The 25537-nt window shown below is 43.3% G+C and overlaps 1 protein-coding gene across 6 annotated transcripts in view; it reads left to right on the top strand.

The window, feature by feature from the left end:
• The window catches only part of LOC122813050 (dual specificity mitogen-activated protein kinase kinase 6), a 751080-nt gene that overhangs the window by 502550 nt on the left and 222993 nt on the right, over positions 1–25537 (top strand). For all 6 annotated transcript variants that reach the window (XM_044085167.1, XM_044085166.1, XM_044085165.1 and 3 more), the window contains exon 4: positions 16175–16288. In XM_044085167.1, the coding sequence (XP_043941102.1) occupies positions 16175–16288 (114 nt within the window). The remainder of the gene's footprint in view (positions 1–16174; positions 16289–25537) is intronic.

Genomic DNA, 25537 nt, shown 5'->3' with positions numbered 1-25537 from the left:
CCAGGGAGGTTAGGCCATTTAAAGGGGGATTAGAAGAGGTCCTGTTTGGTTTCTGTTCTTTCGTCTTCGTTTGGTTCACTAGACCTGAGGGTCTCACAGCTTTTGGTTGCCCTGGCTGCCTAGGCACTCAGATCATGTTCGACCCCTTGGAGCCCATTGCCCTTGGTGCTGACTACAAGTAAGTATTCTGGATTTAAGCACATTAAATCCATGTTTGAAACAGACCAAGTTCTGAATGGTCATGGGGCAGTCCATTCTACCTCTCATGAGGAAGGATGTTTGGATGTTCTTGGTAGACCTGAAAGATGCCTGCCTTAATGTCAGGATTAGAAAGGCGCTCCAGGAGGTTTCTGCACTTCTGGGGGTGGGGGTGGGGGTGGGGGGGGTTGTCATTATCAGTTCAGAGCTGTGCTGCTCGGTCTCACTACCGCCTCCGGGTGTTCACTAAGTGCATGGCAGAGATTACAGCTTGGCTCCAGCTGCAGGATTTTCATGTCTTCCCGTACATGGATGATTTTCTACTCACTGCCCTGTCAGAGTTTCACTTGTCACGGCAAAGGGCATCTTTCTCCACTTATGTCACCATTTAAGGTTTATGGTCAGTTATCCAAAGTCAAGCCTACACCCTGTTCAGACATTAGAATTCATAGGTTGTCATGTGGATACTGTCAGCCAGATTGCCAGGCTCCCATTCTCCAGAATGGTCAGTCTTCAATCTCAGGCAATGTCAGTATTTGTGCTTTCAAAGCCTCCAGCTCATGTGATATTGAAACTCCTAGGCCACACTGTAGCTTCAGTAGAGTTGGACCCTCTAGCAAGATATCATATGAAGGCTGTGCAGTGGACCCTGGTGATACCGTGGTGTTCCTTGATTCATCCAGTGGACCTTCCTGTAAGCTTGATAGAAGTATGTCACGATCAGATTCAATGGTGGTTGCCGTCTCCTTTAGTGACTAGTGGGAGACTGTTTGTCCTTCCCCTTCCTGCAGCTGTGATCGCCAACACCTCACTTTTTGGGTAGGGGGCATTTTGAAGTGAGGACAGTTCAAGGGTCGTGCTCTTCTGTGGAGGCTGATGTCCACATCAGTGTTCTGGAGCAGAGGGCTGTCCTCCTTGTGCTGCAGATCTTTCAGTAGGCCCTCCCCAGTGGTGTGATTTCAATATAGACAGACAGTATGTCTGTTGTCTGGTTTCTCAACAAGCAGTGAAGAATGCATTCTCATCTTGTTTGATGAGAGGAGGTTGGTAAAAGAGGACTTACGTTTGTAAAGAGGACTGATGTTGCAAGCTTGTTTAGAAGGGCTATCCTTTCTCCACAGTGCAGTGATCAGCAGGTAAATACAGAACTAATGCGACACATTCCCCCACAAAAACAAACAAAAAAAAAAAAATCATAGGCATGATGACTGCTGACGCTTCAGAAACTGATGAATTTTATGTTTCCTCCCAGATAGATTTAAATACTTTAGTGAAATTCTGTGATTAAAACTAAGGGTTGGAAGTGATGAAAACAAGTTAGCAGGCAATATTCTGTTGTGCATTTTTAGAAGAGAGTGAATAAGGTGCAAAACTGGATTATTTGTCATTGATCTACTAGATGTGTGGTCGGATATAATCAGAAACACACAGACCAGAAGTAGCTGGGGGTGGGTTATGATGCATGAGATCAGGATAGGTGTAGCCAAAATACTAAAGTTATGAGGCCTTATATGACGCATGTTTTATAATGGACAATTCTGGTTGCTGGAACTGATAAGACTTCTTCAACAGGTGTTAGGACCATTTGGTACAGAAAACTTTCCCAGGACACAAATTCTTCCTCCTGCTATCCAGTAATGCATTATTTCCCCTGCTTTTCCGGTTGTAGACCAAGAGAAGGTTTGTAAACTAATGAAAAGTTAGAGCACACAGTAGGGGATGGAGAGAGTGATAGTTCCCAAAGCTAGAGCTGTACTCAAATCTAACATTCTGGTAGGTATTCATGTACATAATGGTATCATGGATTTCTAGCTGTTGGAACCAGTAGGACCCGATCCCCAGCTTGTACTCCTTAATACCCTAAGAGAATGTACTCATGGTCATTGCAGCCCAAAAGGAAGACTTAGATCTGGATGTGACATTCAGCATTTAGTGCTTTGCACTATCTCCTGGTTTGCTAACTACCTCAATGATGGCTACAGTCGGTTAAATGGCTTTCTGCACTTTCCCCTTCTCTTCCTGTTAAGATGGGAGTAACTTAAGGTTCGATTCTTGGTCCATTACTCTTCAATATCTTTACCAATCTATTGTATACTTGTCCACAGTCATCACTAGTACAATATGCTGATGACTCCACAGTCATCACCATAGCCAATAGATACCTTCACAGACCTAAATTCCATTACCCAAAAATCATTCATATCCATCGAAAACTGGCTTACTAAGAATCAGTTAATCCTAAATCCAAAAAAGACTAAACTCTTACTTTTTCTATCTAAAACCCACAACCACCTTAAATCTACATTTGCAATTTCTTCCCTCAATAACACACCTATCACAGTTGAATCACACAGTAAGCTTCTGGGGGGTCATAATAGATGACCAACTGAAATTTGGCCTTCACGTTCTCAGCCGCATCAAGAAAACCAACCAAAACTTGGACTCCTTTACAGAAATAAAAATTCTTGTCAAAGCAAGCTAAAATCTCTCTTTCTCATGGATACCTAATCCCAAACCTGTTTTATGGGTCACAAATCCTCACCAACCTTCAGATCTCCCTCTTAACAAAACTAAAAACTGCCTACAATAAAGTTGCCAGATTTGCTGCAGATCAAACCTATAATTGTCACCACTGTTTGTCTCTTAACAGCTTAAACTGGTTAGAATTTCCCCACCAACTACTTCCATCTCAGCTTCAGATCATATATTCCATACTGTTTCTGCCCCCCCTTCTGTCCTGACATCTCTTCACTTGTCTGTCTCTACACCTCTCCTAGGACTCTCCAAAGCACAGACTAAAATCTACTGCAAATCTACAAGCCAAAAAGCAAAGTAGGATAAAATCTATACAGCTACTCCCCCACCCCCTTGGAACAAACTTCCCTTGGACAGTAGAAATATTAAGCACCCACAACAATTCAAAACTGCTACCAAAAGCTTTCTAAAAAGCACCTGGACCTGCCACTGTACAAACCTTAAGCTGTCAACCCTCACCTCTCCAGCTGTCTCTAACCTACCTCCCACACCCAGCCCCCCTTTTCTCTCATCCTTACTCATCAACTGTACTTTGAAATTAACTTGTAAATAGCTTAGACTATCTGCTCTGACTACTCAAATTGTTTTGGACTAACTTATTTTAACTAATAGCAAGTGGTTCAAATTCCTGATCATGTATCATTTGCATACTGTTGATTTGCTACTTGAATGCTTGACTAATATATACATTTCTATAAGTTTGTATAGAACTTTGGAGCTTTTACTGTATCTGATGTAAACTATGTATGTACTTGGCTTATTATTGTACTATGTTATATATATGTGTTAACTATGAAGCTTTTCTCCCTAGGCATCCTCTGAAAAAGGGCAACAGCTCAGTTGGACTAACATGGTCAACAAATGTCACATAAATAAATAAAATACTCTGGGTGACTATGTACTCACTGCACAACCAATACAGCATTTTAGAAGAAATGTCTTTTGGTATAGACTGTAAAGTTTTACCATATTTGCTGTAACAAAATGCAGTACAAATAGAAATCCATCAAGATAAGCTCTTCTTGACTTTTTTGTCTTAATGCATTTAGCAAAGGACACAGCTGGTTAGATGTTCATCGTGCATACAGCTGCAGTCATAACAGATGGGTTATCCTGCCGTCAGGCGGGTCCTCGGTCGGCCGAATTCCAAAGTGTAGGTCCGGCGTCGGTTGCCGTCGCTTCTTCCCTGACGTCAGTGCGGCAGGGGTATAAAAGAACCAGCCGACGTCATTTTCTTCAGTCTTTCTTGCCGCGCGGTGCCCGAAGCAGAAGCAGTTCGCAAGTGCCAGTCGGCCAGCTCCTGAGATTTACGAAAATATTTCAGCCGAAGTCTTCTTGAAAGCTAAGTACCCCGTTGGGGAAACTTTTCTTGCCTCAGACTGATGTCAGACAAAGTTAATAATTGCATTTCAAGTGGGAAGCAAATACCGCATAAGGATTTTCCATTCCTTCTGTATTCCTTGCTTAGGCCCAGACCACGACGTCTCAGCCTGCCATTTTTGTGCTAGATTCAACAAACGCACTATTAAGCGTCGGGCTGAGTTCGCCCAACACTATTTTGGTAAAAAATTTAATTACATTATGTCGTCGGATACTCCGACTCCAGTTTTGAGTAAAAGACGCAAAGATAAGGACCGACATACAAGGTCCGCGACTTCTACCGACAACACGCTAAAGCCAGCTACCGGTGCTCCGGTTCTCAGCGAGGCGCCTACGCAGCCCCTGAATACCGATGATGCTTCTTTAGCGGTGTCTTCTGTGCCCAAGGTCGCAGGCTCCTCGGCCCCCACTCCGACTACAGATACTGACGCCACTCTTGGCGGGGAAACTCAGAGCTTAGACAGGCCTGCCACTTCTCAAGGTGTCTTCAGGCCTTCCTCTTTTTCCATTAAGGCTTTCACAAAATCTAAAGCAGCCATGAAAACTAAAAGACAAGCTCCACAGAGCCCCTCTCAAGGCCCCATGCCTAAAAAACAGATGCTCAAAATGGCTGAGGATTTGATTACTCTTATCAGGGGTTCTCAACCCCCCTCGGACAAAAGGCCCAGATTGGAGGAAGAATACCCTTCCTCAGTCCAAGCCTCTATTACCTCAGAACATTCTGAGGACCAGGAATATTCATATTCCTCTTTTGAAGACTCTGATGCTGAGGAATCCATTCCCTCGGTCTCCCCCCCCCGAGGACTATTCTTTTGGGTAAACCTTACATACTTTGAGGGAACACTTTCACTGGGAAGGCCAAGATTACTCAGATTCCAAGAAAAGGCTCAGGGATTTTCTCTTGCTACCCCAGCACAGGCCTCTGGCTATCCCTCCTGTCTTGGATATATTAGATGATGTGTACACAGAAGCCAGCCTCAACCCAGATTCTTTACCTCCAGCTCCTGTTAAACCTGACAGGTATTACCGGGTTCCTGATTCGCACCAATTCCTATACAAAAGCCATACTGCTGACCCAGAAACTATTTCACAGTGTCCCAAGGGAATTAAGGCCTCTACTGCCAAAAACCCATTACCCTGAGAGAAAGATTCCAGAGCTTTAGAAAGGTGGGAGAAAAAGGTATACACCTCGGCCACTTTAACCATGAGGGCATTAAACTGTCAGTTCCATATGTTAAAGTATCAACAGTTTTTGTTATCTCAGTTGAAAAGCAAAATGACACAACCTGAGCAACCAGATTTAAAGGAGTTGCAGGATTTATTGCATAGTGCAGAGCAAGTGGGTAAACATACCTTGCAATGTGGTTTTGATGCTTTAGAGGCCTCATGTAGAGCTGCTGTTACAGGGTCTGTCATACGTAGACATGCTTGGCTCAAAGAGCAAACCTTACCAGATCATGTCAAAGCTAAATTATTAGATGCACCTCTTCAAAAAGATGTATTGTTTGGTGTTAAAGCTGAGGAGGTACTAAAGAAAATGGAGTAAAAGGCAAGATCAATGCAAACAGTGAAAGATTTCCTACAGGTACAACCTCCACGTTTCAGCAGAAACTGGCCTTCAAAAAATTGGTCCTTTCCAGCCACGGACAGACCTCAAAGAGGTAGATACAGGCGCCCAAGGGGTAGAGGGCAATCTCAAGGATCATTTAGAGCCAGACAATGGCAAGCACCTACACCAAGAGGTGGAGAAGATAGATCACAGTCATTCAGAAAGCAGACACAATGACTTTCCCCTTTGCATGCCAAGCTAAGCTTTAATCGCAGCACCTTTAGGCAGAAAACTGGCATTATTTTCAAAAAATTGGCATATTGTCACAAAAGACAAATGGATCCTGGACATTATAGACAGAGGCTACAGATTCCACTTTCACACCCTTCCAAAAATGAGAGGCATGCCAAACCTGCCACAAAATCAAAGGGCAGAGGCACAAAAACAAATTTCAGCTCTCATGGACATGAAAGCTATTCAAGAGGTACCTGCAAAAGAACAGGGTCAAGGTTTTTATTCCAGACTATTCCTGGTACCAAGGAAGGACAAAGATTGGAGACCTATTTTGGACTTATCCATCCTAAACACATATTTACTCGTACCAAAATTCAAGATGCTCACATTACAGCAGCTTCTTCCCATGCTGGGCAAGAAGTCTTGGCTGGTAACATTGGACCTCAAGGAGGCATACCTGCATGTCCCTATCAGACAAGATTGCAGAAGATACCTCAGATTTCTTGCAGGTTCAACCCATTATCAATTCTCTGCATTGCCCTTTGGCTTATCTACTGCGCCCAGAGTGTTTACGAAATGCCTGGCATCAGTAATTGCCTTCTGCAGACTTCAAGGGATACAAATATACCCATATCTGGACGACTGCCTGATCCAAGCGGACAGAAAGCGCATACTTCTGAAACACCTAGCGTTTGTAATGAAATTGTTGAACTTTCTGGGATACACAGTCAACAAAAAGAAATCAAAACTAATACCCTCTCAAGCAATAATTTTCCTGGGTTCCAGCTTGAACACAAACACTCAGATGGCCTACCTCACGCCAGAGAAGCAAGGGCAACTATCTGAATACTTCAGAAAAATGGCAACCTTCACCAGGCTGACTGCAAGGAAAGTCCTGCAGGCTCTGGGATTCATGGCATCTTGCATCCTGCTGATCCCATGTGCAAAGCTGCATATGAGGAAACTTCAGTGGTACCTAAAAAACTTATGGTCTCAACACAGCCACAGTTTGGAAACAATTATACCACTCATTCCATGTCTTCAAAAGGAATCTTTGTGGTGGGCTCAAGCATGCCAAAGAAACATAGGTCTCCCCTTCTGCATGCCTCAAGCAAATCAAATCATCACAACAGACGCCTCGGACTACGCCTGGGGGGCGCACATGACAGATCAGTGCATTCAGGGCAAATGGTCCCAAAAAGAGAAGCACCTACACATCAATCAAAAGGAAATGCTAGCAGTAATAAATGCTATTATGACTTTCAAAGACCTACTGCATCCAGGCCAGCTATTGATAAGGACAGACAACACCACAGTGATGTGGTACATAAACAAACAGGGAGGAACTCATTCATACCCCCTGTGCAGACTAGCCATGTCCCTTTGAAACACGGCTCTGGAATTGCAAATCCAGCTTCAAGCACAATTCCTGCCAGGGAAGGAAAGCACGCTGGCAGACAACCTAAGCAGAAATATGACAGATCCACACGAATGGAAGTTGCATCCTCACGTTTTCACACAGATAATTCAGGCATGGGGACAGCCAGACATAGATCTCTTTGCTACCCACAGAAATTACCAACTGAAAAAATTTTGCTCAAGGACCTATCATCCACAGGCGTGGAAAGTGGACGCACTTTCTTTCAATTGGACAACATTGACAGTCTATGCCTTTCCACCTCTTCCTCTGCTGCCCAAAGTTCTATTAAAAGCCAGAGCAGAGAGGCCAAAGATGATTCTCATTGCTCCAGACTGGCCAAGACAACACTGGTATCCACTCCTGAAGAGCCTGACGCATTCTCCACCATGGATCTTGCCTCTAGTGCCTCTTCTGTTGACCCAGCACAACTTCAAAACTCTTCACAGTCAGCTGAAAACCCTCAACCTAGCCGCATGGAGGATCCCTTGATTTCCCTACAGAACCTCCTCTCCAAGGAGGTGCAGGATGTCATCTTGGAGGCCAGAAGACCTTCTACTAGAAAAGCCTACTCCGCCAAATGGAAACGGTTTTGTGCCTGGAATCAGAAAAAGGGCCAGAACCCTTGGGTACTAAATTTACCTCAAATATTACAGTACCTAGCTGAGATGTTAAACAGTGGACTTTCCTTCTCCTCCATCAAGATCCATGCTTCAGCCATTTCTGCACAATACAACACTGATCCTCCTTTATTCTCTCATCCTCTCTTAAGGCAGTTCCTCAGAGGGGCTAAGAATATAAGACCCCCAAGGAAACCACCAGTACCTGCTTGGGACCTCAACTTCATTTTAGAAAAACTGACCCTGTCTCCATTTGAGCCAGCTGCTTCAACAGAACTGCAATATTTGTCATGGAAAACAGCCTTCCTTCTGGCTATCACCTCAGCACGCAGGGTTTCGGAACTACAGGCCCTCATGGCTGTGCAACCTTTCATCATTTTCCATCAGGACAGAGTTTCCTTACGAACCAACCCTTCCTTTATGCCAAAGGTAGTATCCAGTGTAGCCTTGAATCAGACTATCCACTTACCTACCTTTTATCCTAACCCACAAAACAAAGGGGAAAGACTACTACATTCCTTGGATATTCACAGACAACTTCGTTATTATTTGGACAGGACAAAGCCATTCAGAAAATCAGAGCAACTCTTTGTGTCCTATGCTACAGGTGCTCAAGGAAAGGCTATCTCCAAACAGACAATCTCAAAATGGATAGCCCACTGCATACGCTTTTGTTACTCATTTCATGGAAAAACTGTGCCTTCAAGCATCAGATCCCACTCCACAAGAGCCACAGCTACCTCTGCAGCTTTCCTCAGGGGGGTTCCTACCAAGGATATTTTGGAAGCAGCCACTTGGAGTTCTGTGCACACTTTATCCAAACACTATCACCTTCCACTTTACTCTAAATCTAGAGCAGGCTTTGCCACAGCAGTCTTGCAGGGCATCCTTGCTCCTCCTAGTTCCACCTAGTGCCTGCCACCCCTTTTTAGCTTTGGGATTCTACCCATCTGTTATGACTGCAGCTGTATGCACGATGAACATAGTACAGTTTTGTACCTACCATAAATGTAGATGTTCGAGTGCTTATACAGCTGCAGTCCAGGTTTCCCTCCCTCCATCCCCTCTTGGGACAGGCCTTATGACAAACACCTCCTTATACAACCTGATTGGGGTATTCTTTTATGGTGTATTTGCTTGCAAACTACTGTTTGTTTGATTATATTACATTGCATTTTTACATAAGTTTATGTTTTGCCTTCCTTCTGGGGGCACCTGACATCTGGGGCAAGAAAAACTGAAGAAAATGTCGTCGGCTGGTTCTTTTATACCCCTGCCGCACTGACGTCAGGGAAGAAGCGACGACAACCGACGCCGGACCTAGACTTTGGAATTCGGCCGACCGAGGACCCGCCTGATGGCAGGATAACCCATCTGTTATGACTGCAGCTGTATAAGCACTCGAACATCTACATTTATGGTAGGTACAAAACTGTACTTTTTGTTTTTTTATACCTGAACTGTCTGCTGTCATTCATGCATTGAGGAAGACTGTCCTGATTAAAATACTGAAATGATTACAGGCAAACGAAAAGGGTGGTTCAGGTTAAATTCAGTGGCTACTTTTGGCATGAAAGAAGGATTTGTACACTATGAGGCCCTCTTGTTATAAAATATTATGTAAGGAAGCTTGACTGAGAAGACTTAGGAATCAGAAATTCTGTTGATAGTAGATGTTCTTCGTGTTTCATGGTTGCAGTCATCACATTTGGGTTATCCTGCCATGGGTAGCCCTCAGTCGGCCCAAATACCAGAGGCTTAGTATTTCTGAGTTGGTTGCTGTCACTCCAGGACTGACGTCAGGTCGTCAGTGGTATAAAATTTGGCAGCCGATGCTATTACATCAGTCTTTCTTACCGAGGAGCCAGAAGCAGTTCACATGAATGCCGGTCGGCCGCTACCTGAGTTTTCATTTCCGAATTAATGTTGAAGTTTTCTAAAGCTAAGTACCCCATTGGGGATCCTTTTTTCTTGCTCTAACCAATGTCAGAAAAAGTTAACAATTGTCTCTCCTGTGGAAAACAAATACCACACCGATACTTCCATTCTTACTGCATCACCTGTTATGGCCCAGACCACGACGTCCCTTGCTGTAGCTTTTGTGCTTTGTTAAATACCGGAACTATACGCCATTGGGCCCTTATTGTAGCTATATATTTTCGCTCTCAGTTCTAGAATTCCGATATGGCTTTGGTAAGCCATCTGACCACCGATCTTCTGAAAAAATGTAAGGATAAAGACAGAGACGTCAGCACAGGTTCAAAACGGCCGACAGCGTTTCTGTTAAGCTAGTCGTCAGTTCTCTGGTCCTCAATGAGGTGCTTTCACAGCCCCTGATGTCCACTTCTGTGGATTCGCAGGCCACTACTGAGACCCTTTTGGAGTTTGGTATGCTGCGAGACTCTTCTTCGACTAAGGATCTTGCGGATGTCTCTACCTTGCTTGGGTCTGAAGCCGCTGAGCAGGCACCAGCTTCCAAGGAAGTACTTCGCATTACCAATACTCGGCACAAACCAACGACTTCTTTCGCGTCTTCAGTTTGTTCTAAAACTACTGAGTTTCCAAGGCCCAGGGTATGAACTACGCCCCAAAAAAAGACGACCCAAGCTCAGCCACCTGCTTTCTTGTCTCAATCTCAAATACTTAAAATGGCGGAAGACCTTATTATGCTTATTAGGGGAAGCCAGGCTACTCCTTCCAAAAGAAAAAGAGACTTGTCCCCAGTAGTTTTATCTGAACAGGAGTCCGATAACTGTGATGCTTCTGAATATGAAGACATGCAACCCCTCTCTGCTTATGAGGATTCCGATGCAGAGGAATCCATTTCTTCTGCCTCTCCACCTGAAGATTTTTCATTTGGTGAAACCCATCATACTTTAAGGGAGCATTTCCAATGGGAATGTCAGGACTATCCTTAGTCAAAAAAGAGACTCAGGGAATTCTTAGATTTACCACAGCACAGACCTTTGGCCATTCCTCCTGTCCTGGATGTTGTTGATGATGTTATTATGGAATCCAGTTTGACTCCTGACACCCTTCCTCCTGCTCCCAGGAAACTTGACAGGTACTACAGAGTCCCTGACTCTTACAAATTCCTTTTCAAAAATCCTACTGCTAACCCAGAGGTCATCTCTCAAGGACCTAAAGGAATTAAAGCAGCCTCAGCTAAGAATCCCATCCCCTCAGACAGGGATTCCCGAGCTTTAGACAAATGGGGTAAAAAAGTATACACCTCTGCTACTCTTGCTATTAGAGCACTAAATTGTCAGTTCCACATGCTGAAATATCAGCAGCATACCATGAAACTCCTCAAACAAAAAATATCTTCCTTTCCTGCTTGTGCAGAAAATAAAGAATTACAAGAACTTATACATTCTGCAAGCCAAGTTACTAAGCACACCTTGCACACACGGCTTTGACACCCTAGAAGCATCTTGCATGGCAGCAGTCACTAGTTCTGTCCTTAGAAGGCATGCTTGGCTTAAGGAACAGACCTTGCCAGACCATGTCAAATCAAAATTATTGGACGCACCAATGAACAAAGACAATTTGTTTGGCACCGAGGCAGAAGAGGTCTTAAAAAAGATGGAAGAAAAAGCTAAATCTATGCAGACAGTTAAAGACTTTTTACAGGTCCAGCCTACGAGGTTCAGTAGGCATTGCTCCTCCAAGCGCTGTTTTTTTTCTGGCCCCCTCCAGGCCAGCTCAGCCCAGTCACAGGGGAAGCAGACCCCCCCCCAGACAGCAGCCCCAGGGAATGCAGAGATCTAAGATCTTCAAAAACAGGGGGTGCTAAGCCACCCCCTTATGGTTGAACTCACAATGACTTTACCTCTGGCCACCTGCTTGTGCCCCTAGGAGGAAAACTTTCCTTCCATGCAAACAACTGGGCCTCTATTACCAATGACCAATGGGTCCTCAACATAGTGTCCTAGGGATACAGATTTTATTTCCACACTCTGCGAACCCGAAAAAGATTCCCAGATCTTTCTCCAAACCAGTGGGCAGAGGCCAGAAAGCAAGTCCTTTCCCTGCTCTCCATGAGGGCAATACAGCATGTTCCTGCAGACCAGATAGGCCAAGGATTCTATTACAGACTCTTCCTGGTACCCAGAAAAGAGGGCACCTGGTGACCAATCCTCGATCTGTCCATTCTAAACACCTTTCTGGTGATACCAAAATTCAAAATGCTCACCCTCCATCAGCTTCTTCCTATGCTTTCCAAGGATGCTTGGTTGGCCACCCTAGACCTAAAAGAGGCCTAGCTACACATCCCAAGCAGGGATTCTTGCAGGAAATATCTACGTTTCAGGGCAGGATCTATGCACTTTCAGTTCTTTGCGTTTCCCTTTGGCTTATCCACTGCTCCCAGAGTTTTCACAAAATGCATGGCTCCAGCCATTGCTTTTTGCAGACAAAGGAATATTCAGATTTACCCCTACTTAGACGACTGCCTGATTCAGGCAGACAGTCAGGAAAAGCTGTTACAGCACCTGACCTTTGTAAAGGACCTACTGTCCTCCCTGGAGTATAAAATCAATGAAACAAAATCAAAACTAGTACCCACACAAAAAATTGTATTCCTGGGAGCAAGCCTGGACACCAGCATCCCAGATGGCATTCCTTACTCCAGAAACACAAGCCTACCTGACAGGCTACTTCTCTCAACTAGCCACCAGAACCCAGTTATCTGCAAGGAAAATCCTGCAAGCTCCAGGGTTCATGGCCTCCTGCATTCTACTCATTCCATATGCCAGACTGCATATGTGGAAACTACAATGGTACCTAAAAAGCCTTTGGTGTCAACACTCTCAAGACCTGGAAACTGTCATACCAATGATACCTTGTCTAAGGAAAGATTTTCTGTGGTGGATAGCAGCATGCCACCACATCAAGGGACTTCCCTTCTCACAGCCCCACGCCGCCCAAATCCTCACCACAGATGCATCAGACTATGCCTGGGGTGCACACCTGGACGGCAGGTGCATTCAGGGTCACTGGAACCCAAATCAAATACATCTGCACATCAAACTAAAAGAGATGCTAGCTATTCAGCACACCCTGACAGCTTTCAGACCCCTACTCTCCCCGGGGCCTCTACTGATCAAAACAGACAACCCCACGGTGATGTGGTATATCAACAAGCAGGGAGGGACTCACTCTTATCCTCTGTGTAGACTCGCCATGACCCTTTGGCAAACAGCCTCAGCCATACAACTACACCTGGTAGCACAATTCCTGCCAGGCTCCCTACATTCTCTGGCAGACAACTTAAGCAGAAAAATGCTAGACCCACACAAGTGGCAGATGGACCACAGAACCTTCAACCTTGTAACCCAGAAATGGGGCACCCCGAAGGTGGCTCTCTTTGCTTCTCACTCCAATCATCAGCTCAGCAAATTCTCCACCAGGGAACCTCACAGCAAGGCCTGGAAAGTGGATGCTGTATCCTTCCAGTGGGTAAACCTCTCAGCCTATGCATTTCCCCCTCTACCACTCATTTCAAGGGTACTGCTCAAAATAAGGGAGGAAAAACCGAGGGCAATCCTGATTGCCCCAGACTGGCCACGCCAGCAGTAGTACCCACTGCTGCGCAGCCTGTCACCCCTGCCACCATGGCACCTACCTCAGATCCCAACACTCCTGACCCAGAAGAATGGAGAATTCATGCATCTCAAGTTGCATACCCTCAACCTGGCAGCCTGGCTTATTCCCTGACCTCTCCTCAAGCTACCAGCTTAAGCAAACAAGTCCTAGATGTTGTACATGAGGCCAGACGCCCCAGCACTAGAAAATCCTATGCTGACAAGTGGAAAAGGTTTTGCACCTGGATCCAGGCTAAGGGAGCCGAAACAGCACAGCCCTCCCTACCTCTTATCCTGGATTACCTAGCAGACCTACTACACAGGGGTCTATCCTTCTCTTCTATTAAAATTCTTGCCTCTGCCATCTTCTGCTCATTACAGCACAGAGCCACCTCTCTTCTCACATCCTCTCATCAAACAGTTCCTAACAGGAGCTAATAACATAAGGCCACCTAGAAGAGATCCTACCCCAGCTTGGGACCTTAACTTTGTGTTGGAAAAGCTCACCCTACCCCCCTTTGAACCTGCAGCATCAGCAGAGTTAAAATTCCTCTCTTAGAAAACAGCCTTGCTTCTGGCCATCACTTCAGCTAGAAGAGTTTCAGCGCTACAAGCACTCATGGCTGTAGAGCCCTTCATCATTTTCCATGCTGACAGGGTCTCCCTCAGGACTAACCCATCCTTTATGCCTAAAGTGGTGTCCAGTGTGGCTCTCAACCAATCCATTCACTTGCTCACCTTTTTCCCTAACCCAAAGAAGGGGGAAAGGATTCTGCACTCTCTAGATGTGCACAGACAGCTCAGATTCTATCTGGATAGGACTAAATCTTTTAGAAAAAACGGACCAATTGCTAGTCAGCTTTGCAGCAGGGGCAGAGGGCAAGGCCATATCCAAACAAACAGTCTCCAAATGGATAGCATACTGTATCCATTTCTGCTACAAACAGCATGGGAAACCACCCCCAAAGGAGGTCAAGACGCATTCCACCAGGGCAACCTCCACTTCTGCAGCTTTTCTCAGAGGGGTCCCCACCAGGGACATCCCGGAGGCTGCAACATGGACTTCTGTTCATACCTTCACCAAGCATTGCCACATGCCTATCTTCTCCAAATCCAGGGCAGGCTTTGCCACTGCAGTCTTGCAGGGCATTCTAGCCATCCCCCATTCTTCTTGACTGCCTCCACCCCTTTTCTTCAGCTTTGGAAATCAACCCAAATGTGATGACTGCAACAGTGAAACATGAAGAACATAGTGTAGTTGTGTACACTTATCATAAGTGTAGATGTTCGAGTGTATTCACTGTTGCAGTCCTGGTCCCCCCCCCATCCCCCTTGTCTATCTATCTCTCTCTCTCACTCTCTCTCTCTATCTCTTCCTCTCTCCTTACAGGGAATTTTTGGTATTTACTTTCTACTGGTGATGTTCTTCCACTATAGCCTAGCTCCCCTATTTGGGGGCTCCTGACAGTTGGCAAAAGAAAAACTGATGTAATGGTGTCGGCTGCCTGATTTTATACCACTGGTGACGTGACGTCAGTCAGTCTTAAATCGACAGCAACCGATGCAGAAATACTAAGCCTTTGGTATTCGGGCCGACTCAGGGCTACCCCTGGCAGGATAACCCAAATGTGATGACTGCAACAGTGAATACACTTGAACATCTACATTTATGGTAAGTGTACACAACTGTACTTTATTGCCACCAAAAATAAGGTTTTCCAGGATAAATATTTAATTCTTCAGATGTAAGTAGATCAGACAGAGGTGGAATCATTTTTTCCATCAGGATGTAAATGCCCCACAGATGGAATAAGTTTGTAACTGGAGAAAAGTGACAGAAATTTTGAGAGTAGCCAGTGACATGGAGTTTTGACCTGAATGAAGGTTAGAAGTTCTCACTAAATGAATTTTGATGTAGGAATACCTGTGGCCTATATATACATTTAAAAAAGATAACCAAATACGCCTGTAATTGGGGGAGAAAAAGGTTTGAGATTTCATGAGGTGGCCTAAACAGAAAAGATGTCTTTGAGAATGGCATAATAGAAACTACCATACTGAGCAGCACTGCTGACTGCACTTTCAGTGGTACTGGACTAATCAAGATGTCAGACCGAGCACATGGGAATCTGAGTGCATTCATCTAGACAGCTAGGTCAGAAGTCTCGCCTATGGTGAAACTTGAAGTGGTGTGTCCACAAAAAAAAAAAAAAAATCATCTGGAACATGGCATGGCTGGGAGGGGCTATCAAAATTATCTCTGGATTAGAAAGTCTGACTTTCTAAATAAATTTCATTGTCAATGGAAATGAGAGAAAAATGGAGGAAAAACCCTAAGACCAGGATCTCAAAGATGTTGAAGGGGACTATTCTTTAGGTGATCCATGCAAACTACCCTCACACTGGGGACATTACCCCTCCTAACTTTAGATAATAATCCCCTGAGTATACTGCAACTTTGGGCAAAAATTCACCTTTTTAATACTTTTGTACATGTAGAATTAATATATTGCTGTATGTAATATGTTGCTCTTAGGTGTATACTGCATTTAATTTTATGCTTTTTTTGAAACTCTCAAGTATGGGATTTTTTAAATATTTTAGAGTAGAAATATGAATATCTGTACGTTTCCTTTTTTTGTTTGTTTTTTTACAGAATTTTGAAGTGAAAGCAGATGACCTAGAACCCATTACAGAACTTGGTCGAGGTGCTTACGGAGTGGTGGAAAAAATGAAGCATACCCCCAGCGGGCAGATCATGGCGGTGAAAGTGAGTACGCATGTCTGTGCAGTATGTAATTATCTGTTAAGTATTAAAGCATGGATGTCCTCTTTTTAAAACTCAGTGCTGGAAGAATAATGCTGAGAAATACAACAATGATTAGTAAACGGGCATGACTGAAAAGAATGTTGGCATTGGGGAGAGTAAAGAATACAGTGAGACACTGTCATCAGCACTTGAAAGAATGAGTGGTAACTGAAGATCAGAGGATTATTGCTTTCATTCCTACTTTAAAGCTTTCTTTCCTTTTTAAGGCTGTTATAATTTCCTAGATACTTAATGGCAGTAACAAGGGGGAAATCTTCTAACTGAATGTGGTAGAATACTTTTATGATAGGAGTCTCTGATGTACTTTGACATTTTCTGAGCAGTTTGATTTCTCACAGTAAATGAACACTTTGAGTGTCTGGAGCTGTCTTAGTAGACAGAATGTTATAGCAACTTGGTGACATAAGTTTTGACAGGGAAAGAAGTAAATGATCTTGGCCACTTTAAATATATTTGTACAATACATATGTATGGGGCAATATTTTCTGGTACCCTGTATTTGTTAACTTTCAAAATTAGTTTCTTGCTCATAGGGTAGATAAAGGGCAAGTATTCTCAGCTTTTGAATCTAATTGTATGTCTGTGTCCATTCTGTTGTCAGAATTCTGGACAAGGAGGATGTAGGCTTGGAAACCCCAAACTGGTGACAGTAACCCTCATGGGGACATATGTGTGTGTGTGGTGTTTTACACATGAGGAAGGGAAATTAATGCCCCTGCAGTGACACAGATGCTCACATCAGCCACTAAGGATTGAGGTTTGGGCCATAACAAATGCCATTTTTTTGCAGCAGTGCTGCTGAGGGCATGAAGCACTCTCATGGCTGCCTAAATGACGAACCATCCATGTGTCTGCTGTCTGGGCCATCCCTCTGCTGAGTATGCTTTATGGTCAGCAAGCGTGGGGGAAACAGCACTTGTGGAAAAATTATTTCACTAGGCTCTGTGCATTGCATCATGGGCTGATGTTTGTCTTTGGTTTTCATATATTTACATCTAAAGTCTGCCCACCAGAAGAGACGGTGAAAAAACATTTCATAGGTGTTACCAATAAAGAACCAGCATATGTCCTCACTTCTTGTTTTTTTTAATCCCTGTCTAATAAACTCTCGCCCTTATATGAACTTACTTTTCCGCATTCATCTGTCTGTTTCTCTTTTGACATATTTTTTTGTTGCAGTAGTAAGACTGATCATTTATTTGTTACATTTTATGAAAACTGTGATTAAATTTCTTCACTCTGGATGTGTGCAAGGAGGTGTAGGAAGGTAGAATTTGACAGCACAGAATGAATACTCAACCCAGCCCACATATCATTTCCCTGTCTGTTAAACTTACATTTATATTTACTGTATGCTTACATCTGATTGCCCCTTAGTAGAATTGCTTTGTGTCTGTCCTAGGCATTCTTTATGTTCCATATTTTCTTTCTTTTTATTTTCTTTCTGTGTGACTATTTGTAGCATTCCTGATCTGTGCCTGTCAGAAAAAAAATCATCTTCATTTTTATTATTCACTTATCCGTGTTTATGTTCTCCTTCCTTTGGACTGTGCTTCTTTCTTCAGTATTGCTAAACCAAACACAGAAGTAAAGCAAAGAAGGGTCAAAAAACAAAATCTGTAAAAAAAAAACAAAAACAAAAAAAATGGTGCCACTACAAATTGGCAGCACAATCCATGTAGTGATTTTCTTCTAGATAAACCTTTTTCTTTATTCAGTAGAAGCTGAATAATATTACTTTTCAGTAGCTAGAAAAATATGTAAAAAGATTGCAGACAATAAACAGCAATGATTGTGAATAAAACAGCTGAGTACTTCTGCCTTGTAAGTAAAGACTTCTTCAGATCTAGAACAAGTTGAATATTTTCAAAATAATCTGAAATATAATCACCATCCTGTATTTGCATGCTGGAAGAGGAGGTCCCATGGTATGTGAGGGAGACTCTGGAAAAAATAATGACCAACCACCTTATGGTCTGTCCTTGACTCTATAAAGTGTCTGCTGGGTGTAAGTTTAACACTGACTGATTCAAGTGATACCTTTCACTTCTCCCTGGGGAAATATGAGGAGAATAAGTCTAAGATGACTTCCATTTTTAGTTTAGCAGAAGCATATCAATGTCAAGTGGGAATGGAAATCAAACCAGAAGTAAATGAAAAATCTTGCAGCAACTGTATGTGCCAAAAAACAAAAGAAAGAATATAAGGTGAAGGGTCAGATGAGACGGCAAGAAACTGGAAAATGCATAAATATAGTTGCAAGTACAGACAACTCTAGGAACAACCTCATGTCGATCATGATCAAATGCAGGATGGTTATGACGAGGTGAATTTAAACCAAAAGATGAAAGGTTAATAATATTGGTGGGACAGGATAGTGGACTGCTTAGATGTTGATTTACTAAGTCCGTTGAACATGTGGGTGAAACAGACAAATGCAGGTTTTGTGAAACAGAATTGGAAACAGTCTCACATCTTGTTGCTGGGTGTGATACACTAATGACAGAAGGACTGTTTACTGAAAGGCATAATAACGTGACAAGACTGTTGCACTGGGGATTGTGCAAACATTATAATACTGAAAATGCTGAAGATCATTGGAAACATGAGCCACAAGACATTATAGAAAATGCTGAAGTTTATATCACATGGGATCACCCAATACCAAGAGTTCAAAACATAAGTACAAGAAAACCAGATACAGTAGTCCATGAAAAACAGAAAAAAGTAACATTGATCACTGAAATTGCTACAACCAGTGACTATGATGTCTTACATACAGATCGACACAAAGTCATAAAATACCAGGATTTACAGGAGGAAATTATAGCAGTGTGGAAAATGGATATCCAGACAGTTCCAATAGTAGGAGGCGCAACAGGTCTTATAAAAAAAAGAATTTACAATCTTATTTAGATATGTTACCGATACATGTCACTTCATATGAATTGCAGAAGGAGTCATTTCTGGGCACATTGCGAGTGCTGCTAAGAGCACTTCTGGCTAACATCAAAGACTGAAACAATACTAATTTTATGAATTTTAAACATACTTTAAATTAGGGATGGGGTCCATTCCTGTCATGGTATTAGAAACCCAAAAGAGCTGGAAAAATTAAACAAGGGAAACCCAAATAACAATGCATAGGGCAAGGTCAGAGATCAAAAGAAGTTTGTTAGATTAAAATCAAACATTTTAGTACTAGTGAGAATATCAGGAAAATGATGGTTGATTCAAGCATGCAGTTTAGTCCGTTTGTTGTGGATGCTGTGAAGGTTAATGTGGATTATTTTAATCTTGCTTTGTTGCAATGGAATGCTGTGGTGAGTACGGAATGGATTATTTGTGGGTGTTGTTGGAATGAGATTGTCTTGCTGGTCCAGAGTTGGGGTGGATGTATCTACACAATTAAAGCTTTGCTGGGCATTCTGGCGTGCTGTAGAGTAGCTTTGTTATAACTGTGTTTCTGTTTAAGTTTTGGGTGTACTTTGAAGAGTTTTGTGTATTTATACTTGAGAAACTGGATGTAGGATGTGCACAGGCTGTCCCTACGTTTAATGCTGTATTATTATAGGATGGAATATGGTATGATGAAAGATGACTAAGAAGGTATGTAGAGAAGTGGATATGGTAAGTTTTTGTTACATAACACACACTGGTGATCCATGGAGCATACAAACTTTTATTCAAAATTAACTAGCACTTCAGCAAACACCCTCAAAGGTGCTTAAAAATTTTAACCCCACATTTAGATGAAAGAAACATCAATTTAAACACTACTTAAAGTGCCAAAACACTGTAATATATATATGTGGGGGGGGGGGGGGTCTACTTCTATATTTTGAAGTTTCAAAACTTTGAATTTCTTATGGTCAAGAACATAAGATCAAAGATTTGAAACTTAGGACGGTTTAATTGGAGATCACAGTACAACATGGAATGGCATATTTACTGTTTTCCTTGCTGTAGTGCAGTCTCAGAGTTGGTATATTTAATTAGCAGGGGGTGTGGGGGTGCAAGGGGGATTTCCCTTGCCCCCCCCCTGCAAAAATGTAAAAAAAAAGACATTTTTTCCCAATTTTTTTAAATTTAGTTTTTGAAGTTTCAAAACTTAGATCTTATGGTCTCGACCGTACGAAATTTGAAGTTTTGAAACTTCACAATTTAGAAGTAGACCCATATATATATATATATATATATATATATATATATATATGTGTGTGTGTGTGTGTGTGTGCGCACACACATGCTATATGTATGTATATACACACACGCATACTAGGATAATTCCTCTATGAAGTTTTGAGTGTTAAATTAGACAAAACTTCATCAGATTTAAACAAGTACCAATTCATGCTTGAAGTCATAGAAATTCCCTCAAAAAAGTGGGCCTGCCGGGTTACAAAGTATATCTCCTCTCTAGAGTCACATGCAGCATCTTTTCTTTTAATCTTAAACATTGATCGTTTTATTCTGTCTTCTTCTAACTGCTCCCTAGAGAAAATTAACTGTAAATTTGTCTAGCCTCTCATCAATAACCGTTTGCTGTTTCACCAACTACCTTGACAAATTCAGCATCATTCAGACAGAGTTGTAGCTCTTAATAGCTACCCAAATGGAAGAGATTTAATTAAATGAACGGAATGAGCACTTGTTGCATGTTAAAAAGTATTAACTGTGAACAGTTTCCGGAGTAGAATGTATGCAACCTTCATGAATGTAAATTCTCATGTCTAAGTAATGCATACTTTTCCTATGTAAACTGCAAGTAAATGACAAATCAAAATTATCACTCTGTCTTTCGGCTTTTCCCTGGTTAGGGGTCGCCACAACGGAACTCTGATCTGATTTTTACAGTGCCGAATTGCCAGCCTGACACCCAACCTTAAGGAAGGCACACCCATTCACGCACACACCTACCTGCATGTCTTTAGATGTCATTCGACCACGGGGAGGATATGCAGACTCCACACAGAAGGCGCTCCAGCCAAGAATAGAATGGGAGAATCTCTTGCTGTGAGGTGACAATGCTAACCACTGTACCACCATGACCCTAAAATGATTAAAACACACCAAAAACTTATTTAAATCTCCTCTGGCTATAAAAAAAAATCTATGTACTTCTTATCAAAAATAACTTTCTGTTTAAAATACTCATCCAGAAGCAAAAATTATTTCTCTAAACAGCGCATAGACTTCTAAAATTCATAAGGATGAATTGAATTCCACAGGTAGATCTATAGAGTCACAGGTAGGAGATCCCTTAGATCCGGTCCAACTGGTGAATCTGGGCATTTTGAGGCAATGTTACAATTGCCTCATGTACACAGACAACCCTCTCCTCCTTCCACCAAACACTAATACATGCTAGAGATGCAATTATACAGCCAAACTGGAGGCTAAGCTCTCTCAACCCAAGACTGGACCAGGCAGTCAAGAGGAAAAGGAAATTACTTGCATCACCCCATCAGTCTCACATAGACCTATGAAACCAGCACCGGCAAAAAACACACATAAATGCACAAAAACATATTCGGAGGCTCTAAATAAAAATCTACAAAAGCAACAGAGACCAACAATGCAGACATCCAAGCAACTTCCACCCCCCCCAACGCAAACCATGAAACACATACTTCACAAAACCGGTGTGCCACGCAATCACAGCCCTTAAGGCAAAATAACATACCCAACATACTAGTAATAGGTGACTCTATAGTGAGGCACACTGGTGTCCCACTCACTAGGCTGAACAAGGAGAAGGTTACTGTTAGCTGCCTGTCAGATGCCAGGATCCACCACATAACACAAGCACTCAGGTCACTCCATAACAAGTACAAATATGACTCTGTCATTGTCCATGTTGGTGTGAATAACCTGAGACGTACCTCCCTGGACTATGAAAAGAGACATGGAGGAGCTCTCTGATCACGTAGCCCAGGCTGGTATAACCTTGACCCTGAGTAGCATCCTGCCCTCACCAAGAATGATACCACGATGTAGAGAAAAAAATTATCAGTTTCAACAGTTGGCTAAACTTCTGGTGTCATTCAAAGGGGATCCAGTGTCTTGTCAGCCTGGGATGACATGCTCGATAAGCCACGTTACTTTGCTAGATATGGCTTGCACCTGTCACCCTTAGGCTTTCGAATATTGGCCAAAGCTCTTGCCACCCCCATAGTGCCTTTTCTAGGCAAGGCTCAAAAGACAAACCCACTGCCGTAAACAGCGCAAGTAACAAAAATCTGCAGGTAATGCTACTCAATGCCAGAAGTCTAAACCTCAAGATGCATGCACTCGAGGCACTCCTCAGTATGGAGAAAATTGATATATGTGCAGTAACAGAAACCTAGTTTAAGGCTCCAGAGAGCACCCCAGCACTACCAGGCTACAACTCATACCATACATTTTGGCCACAAAACCCGGACCGAAATACAAATGGCAGGGGCGTATCCATATTCATCAAGGATACCTACACCTCCAGGTTAGTGGCACAGCACGATGCTTCAGAGATCATCCACGTGCAACTAACAACGGGCAAAACTGCTATTCAAATTATAGCTTGCTACTTATCACCCATCATGTCCCAGGGCCCCCACTCTGCATTCCTGGAAATGCTTGGAAACATAAAGGTCCTACCAAACACCCTGATATTGGGTGATTTCAATTAACCAAACATTAACTGGGAGAACTACTCAAGTACAAACTCCCTTGCCCAACATTTCCTACAGTTTATAAACTCAAACACCCTGGATCAACTGGTCAGCACCCCCACCAGAGGTAACAACATAATGGACTTGGTCATCACCAACATGGGCGACCGGTGTTCCACACCGGAGGTCAACTCCTCGCTGGTTAGGTCTGACCATAAACTAATCACTCTGGATATCCACTTTCTGCCACCACCCCCGGTCATAGACGCCACTGTGCAAAACCTTTTAAAAGCAAGCTTCACATTACTTAAGACCTAGGTGGGAAGTTTCAAGCCCTCATACTAAAGGATAATGTTGTCCAAGCTGCAAAATCCTTTACTAATGCACTCTACGGGCACCTACAAGAATGCATGGATCATGCTATCTCAAACAAAACCAAGACTCACTCCTCCAAGAAAAGGAAACTACTCTGGTGGACCCCTGCTATAAACAAGCTATACAATAGAAGGAGGAAACTAGTACGGAAAAGAGTAAAAGGGTGGAAGAAGGATGGATTCCCAAGAAAGGAAGATATCCCTGATCAGTATCAGCAAGAAACTGGGTTCCCTCATAAAATCATCCCAGGCTAGCTTCGAAAGAAAAATTGCCATGGACTCCAAAGACAACCACAAGGTAATTCTCAGATCTGCTCGGAGTTAGTGCAGAATGGCACAAAATACACTGAACCGACTGATATTGCCAACATACTGGAAACTTTACCCCCAAAAGGGCCCATAACCATACCAGAAGAATGTAGTGCCCCTGAAATCACAGACACTCAGGTTAAAACAGTCCTCTCCAAAGCCAAAAACACAGCGTCAATGGGACCTGACGGTGTCCCAGGCTGCATCCTACACGTGCTCAAAGATGAACTAACCCCTCACCTAAACACACTGTTTAAACTCAGCCTCTCCACAGACTATGTGCCCACAGAGTGGCACACAGAAACGGTTATTCTGCTCCACAAAGGTGGAGCCACAACGGACCCTGGGAACTATCACCCTATAAGCCTGACTAGCTTGGTCTGCAAAGCTATGGAGAGCATCATCATGGATCTCATTAACAGAGACATTGGGAACCTCCAAACACTGGACCCTACCCAGTTCGGCTTTATTAAGGGCAGATCTTGCCTCCTAAACCTGGTAGACTTCTTTGAGACAGTTACCAAGGCTATAGATGAGGGAAATGTGGTCCACACAGCCTACCAAGACCTCGTAAAGGCCTTCGACACCATTCCCCACTCAGGTATTATAGACAAGCCCACCATCCTGAACATAAACCCGTACGTCACGAGATGGGTTGCCAACCGGCTCATGGACAGAACCCACATGGTAAGAGTTGCCGGAGCTAGGTCTGACTCTAAATTGGTTACAAGTGGCATTCCCCAGGGCTCATTCTTAGGACACCTCCTGTTCGGCATTTACGTCTCAGAGGTACAGGCAAGCACAGGAGGACTATGGCAATGTGATTATCAAAGGAGAGCTTACTATCTACTTGGATCCCCAGAAGAATGTAGTGCCCCTGAAATCACAGACACTCAGGTTAAAACAGTCCTCTCCAAAGCCAAAAACACAGCGTCAATGGGACCTGACGGTGTCCCAGGCTGCCTCTGCTGTGGAATAAAATCCCGGTCCATGTGAGGCAGAGCACCTCGCTGGCTCTGTTCAAGAGAAATCTTGACCTGTGGATGGGGGATCGCAGGTTTATCCCAGGAATCATCTCTGTGTCACTGCTGCACAGAGGCACAACAAACTAATGGGCACAGTATTTTTTCATATAAGGGGTGGCGTAAGCCACAAAAATTTGGGCTAGGCTTATAAATGCCTTAGGGCAGATAGCCTAGTATAAACCTATGAACCTATGAACAAGTTCGCAGACGACTGCAAACTAGGGGCTATAACTGACTCTCCAGCTGACACAGACATCCCCCATACCTGGTGTCAAAACCATGGCCTCAAGCTAAATGTCAAAAAGTGCATAGTCATCCCCTTTGAAAAAAAACAAAGTACCCACAAACTACCACATAGGTGGTAGCCCCCTAAATACGGAAGATGTAATAAGGGATCTGGGGATCCAAGTAGATAGTAACCTCTCCTTTGATAATCACATTGCCAAAGTACTTATAAAATCCTATGTGGCCCACCTAATCACAAAAGGGTTTGCATCCAGATCGAAAGAGGTCATTGGGCCCCTCTACGCATCACTCATCAGACCCATCATAGAGTACAATGCCCCATTTGGGATGTACCTTACAAGACACCTGCAACAACTGGAAAGACCACAGAAGTACATCACCAAGGGGATCACTGGCCTCAAGCAGATGCCCTATTCAGCTCAACTGAAGAAACTCCAGCTGTACTCAGTTGCATACCGCCTACTCAGAGGTGATCTCTGCCTGACCTACAAGGCCATGTCCAACCCAGAATTGATGGACATGCTCCACCTAAAGAAAACCATATCCTCTCGAGCCACACGCTCCAGGTATCTAAACCTCACCACA

Source organism: Protopterus annectens, chromosome 10.part0, assembly GCF_019279795.1.
Source record: "Protopterus annectens isolate FY-2018-M chromosome 10.part0, PAN1.0, whole genome shotgun sequence".
NCBI classification, from domain to species: Eukaryota; Metazoa; Chordata; order Ceratodontiformes; family Protopteridae; genus Protopterus; species Protopterus annectens.
The sequence above is the reverse complement of the archived record's forward strand: the minus strand, read 5'-3'. Positions and strand labels throughout refer to the sequence as shown.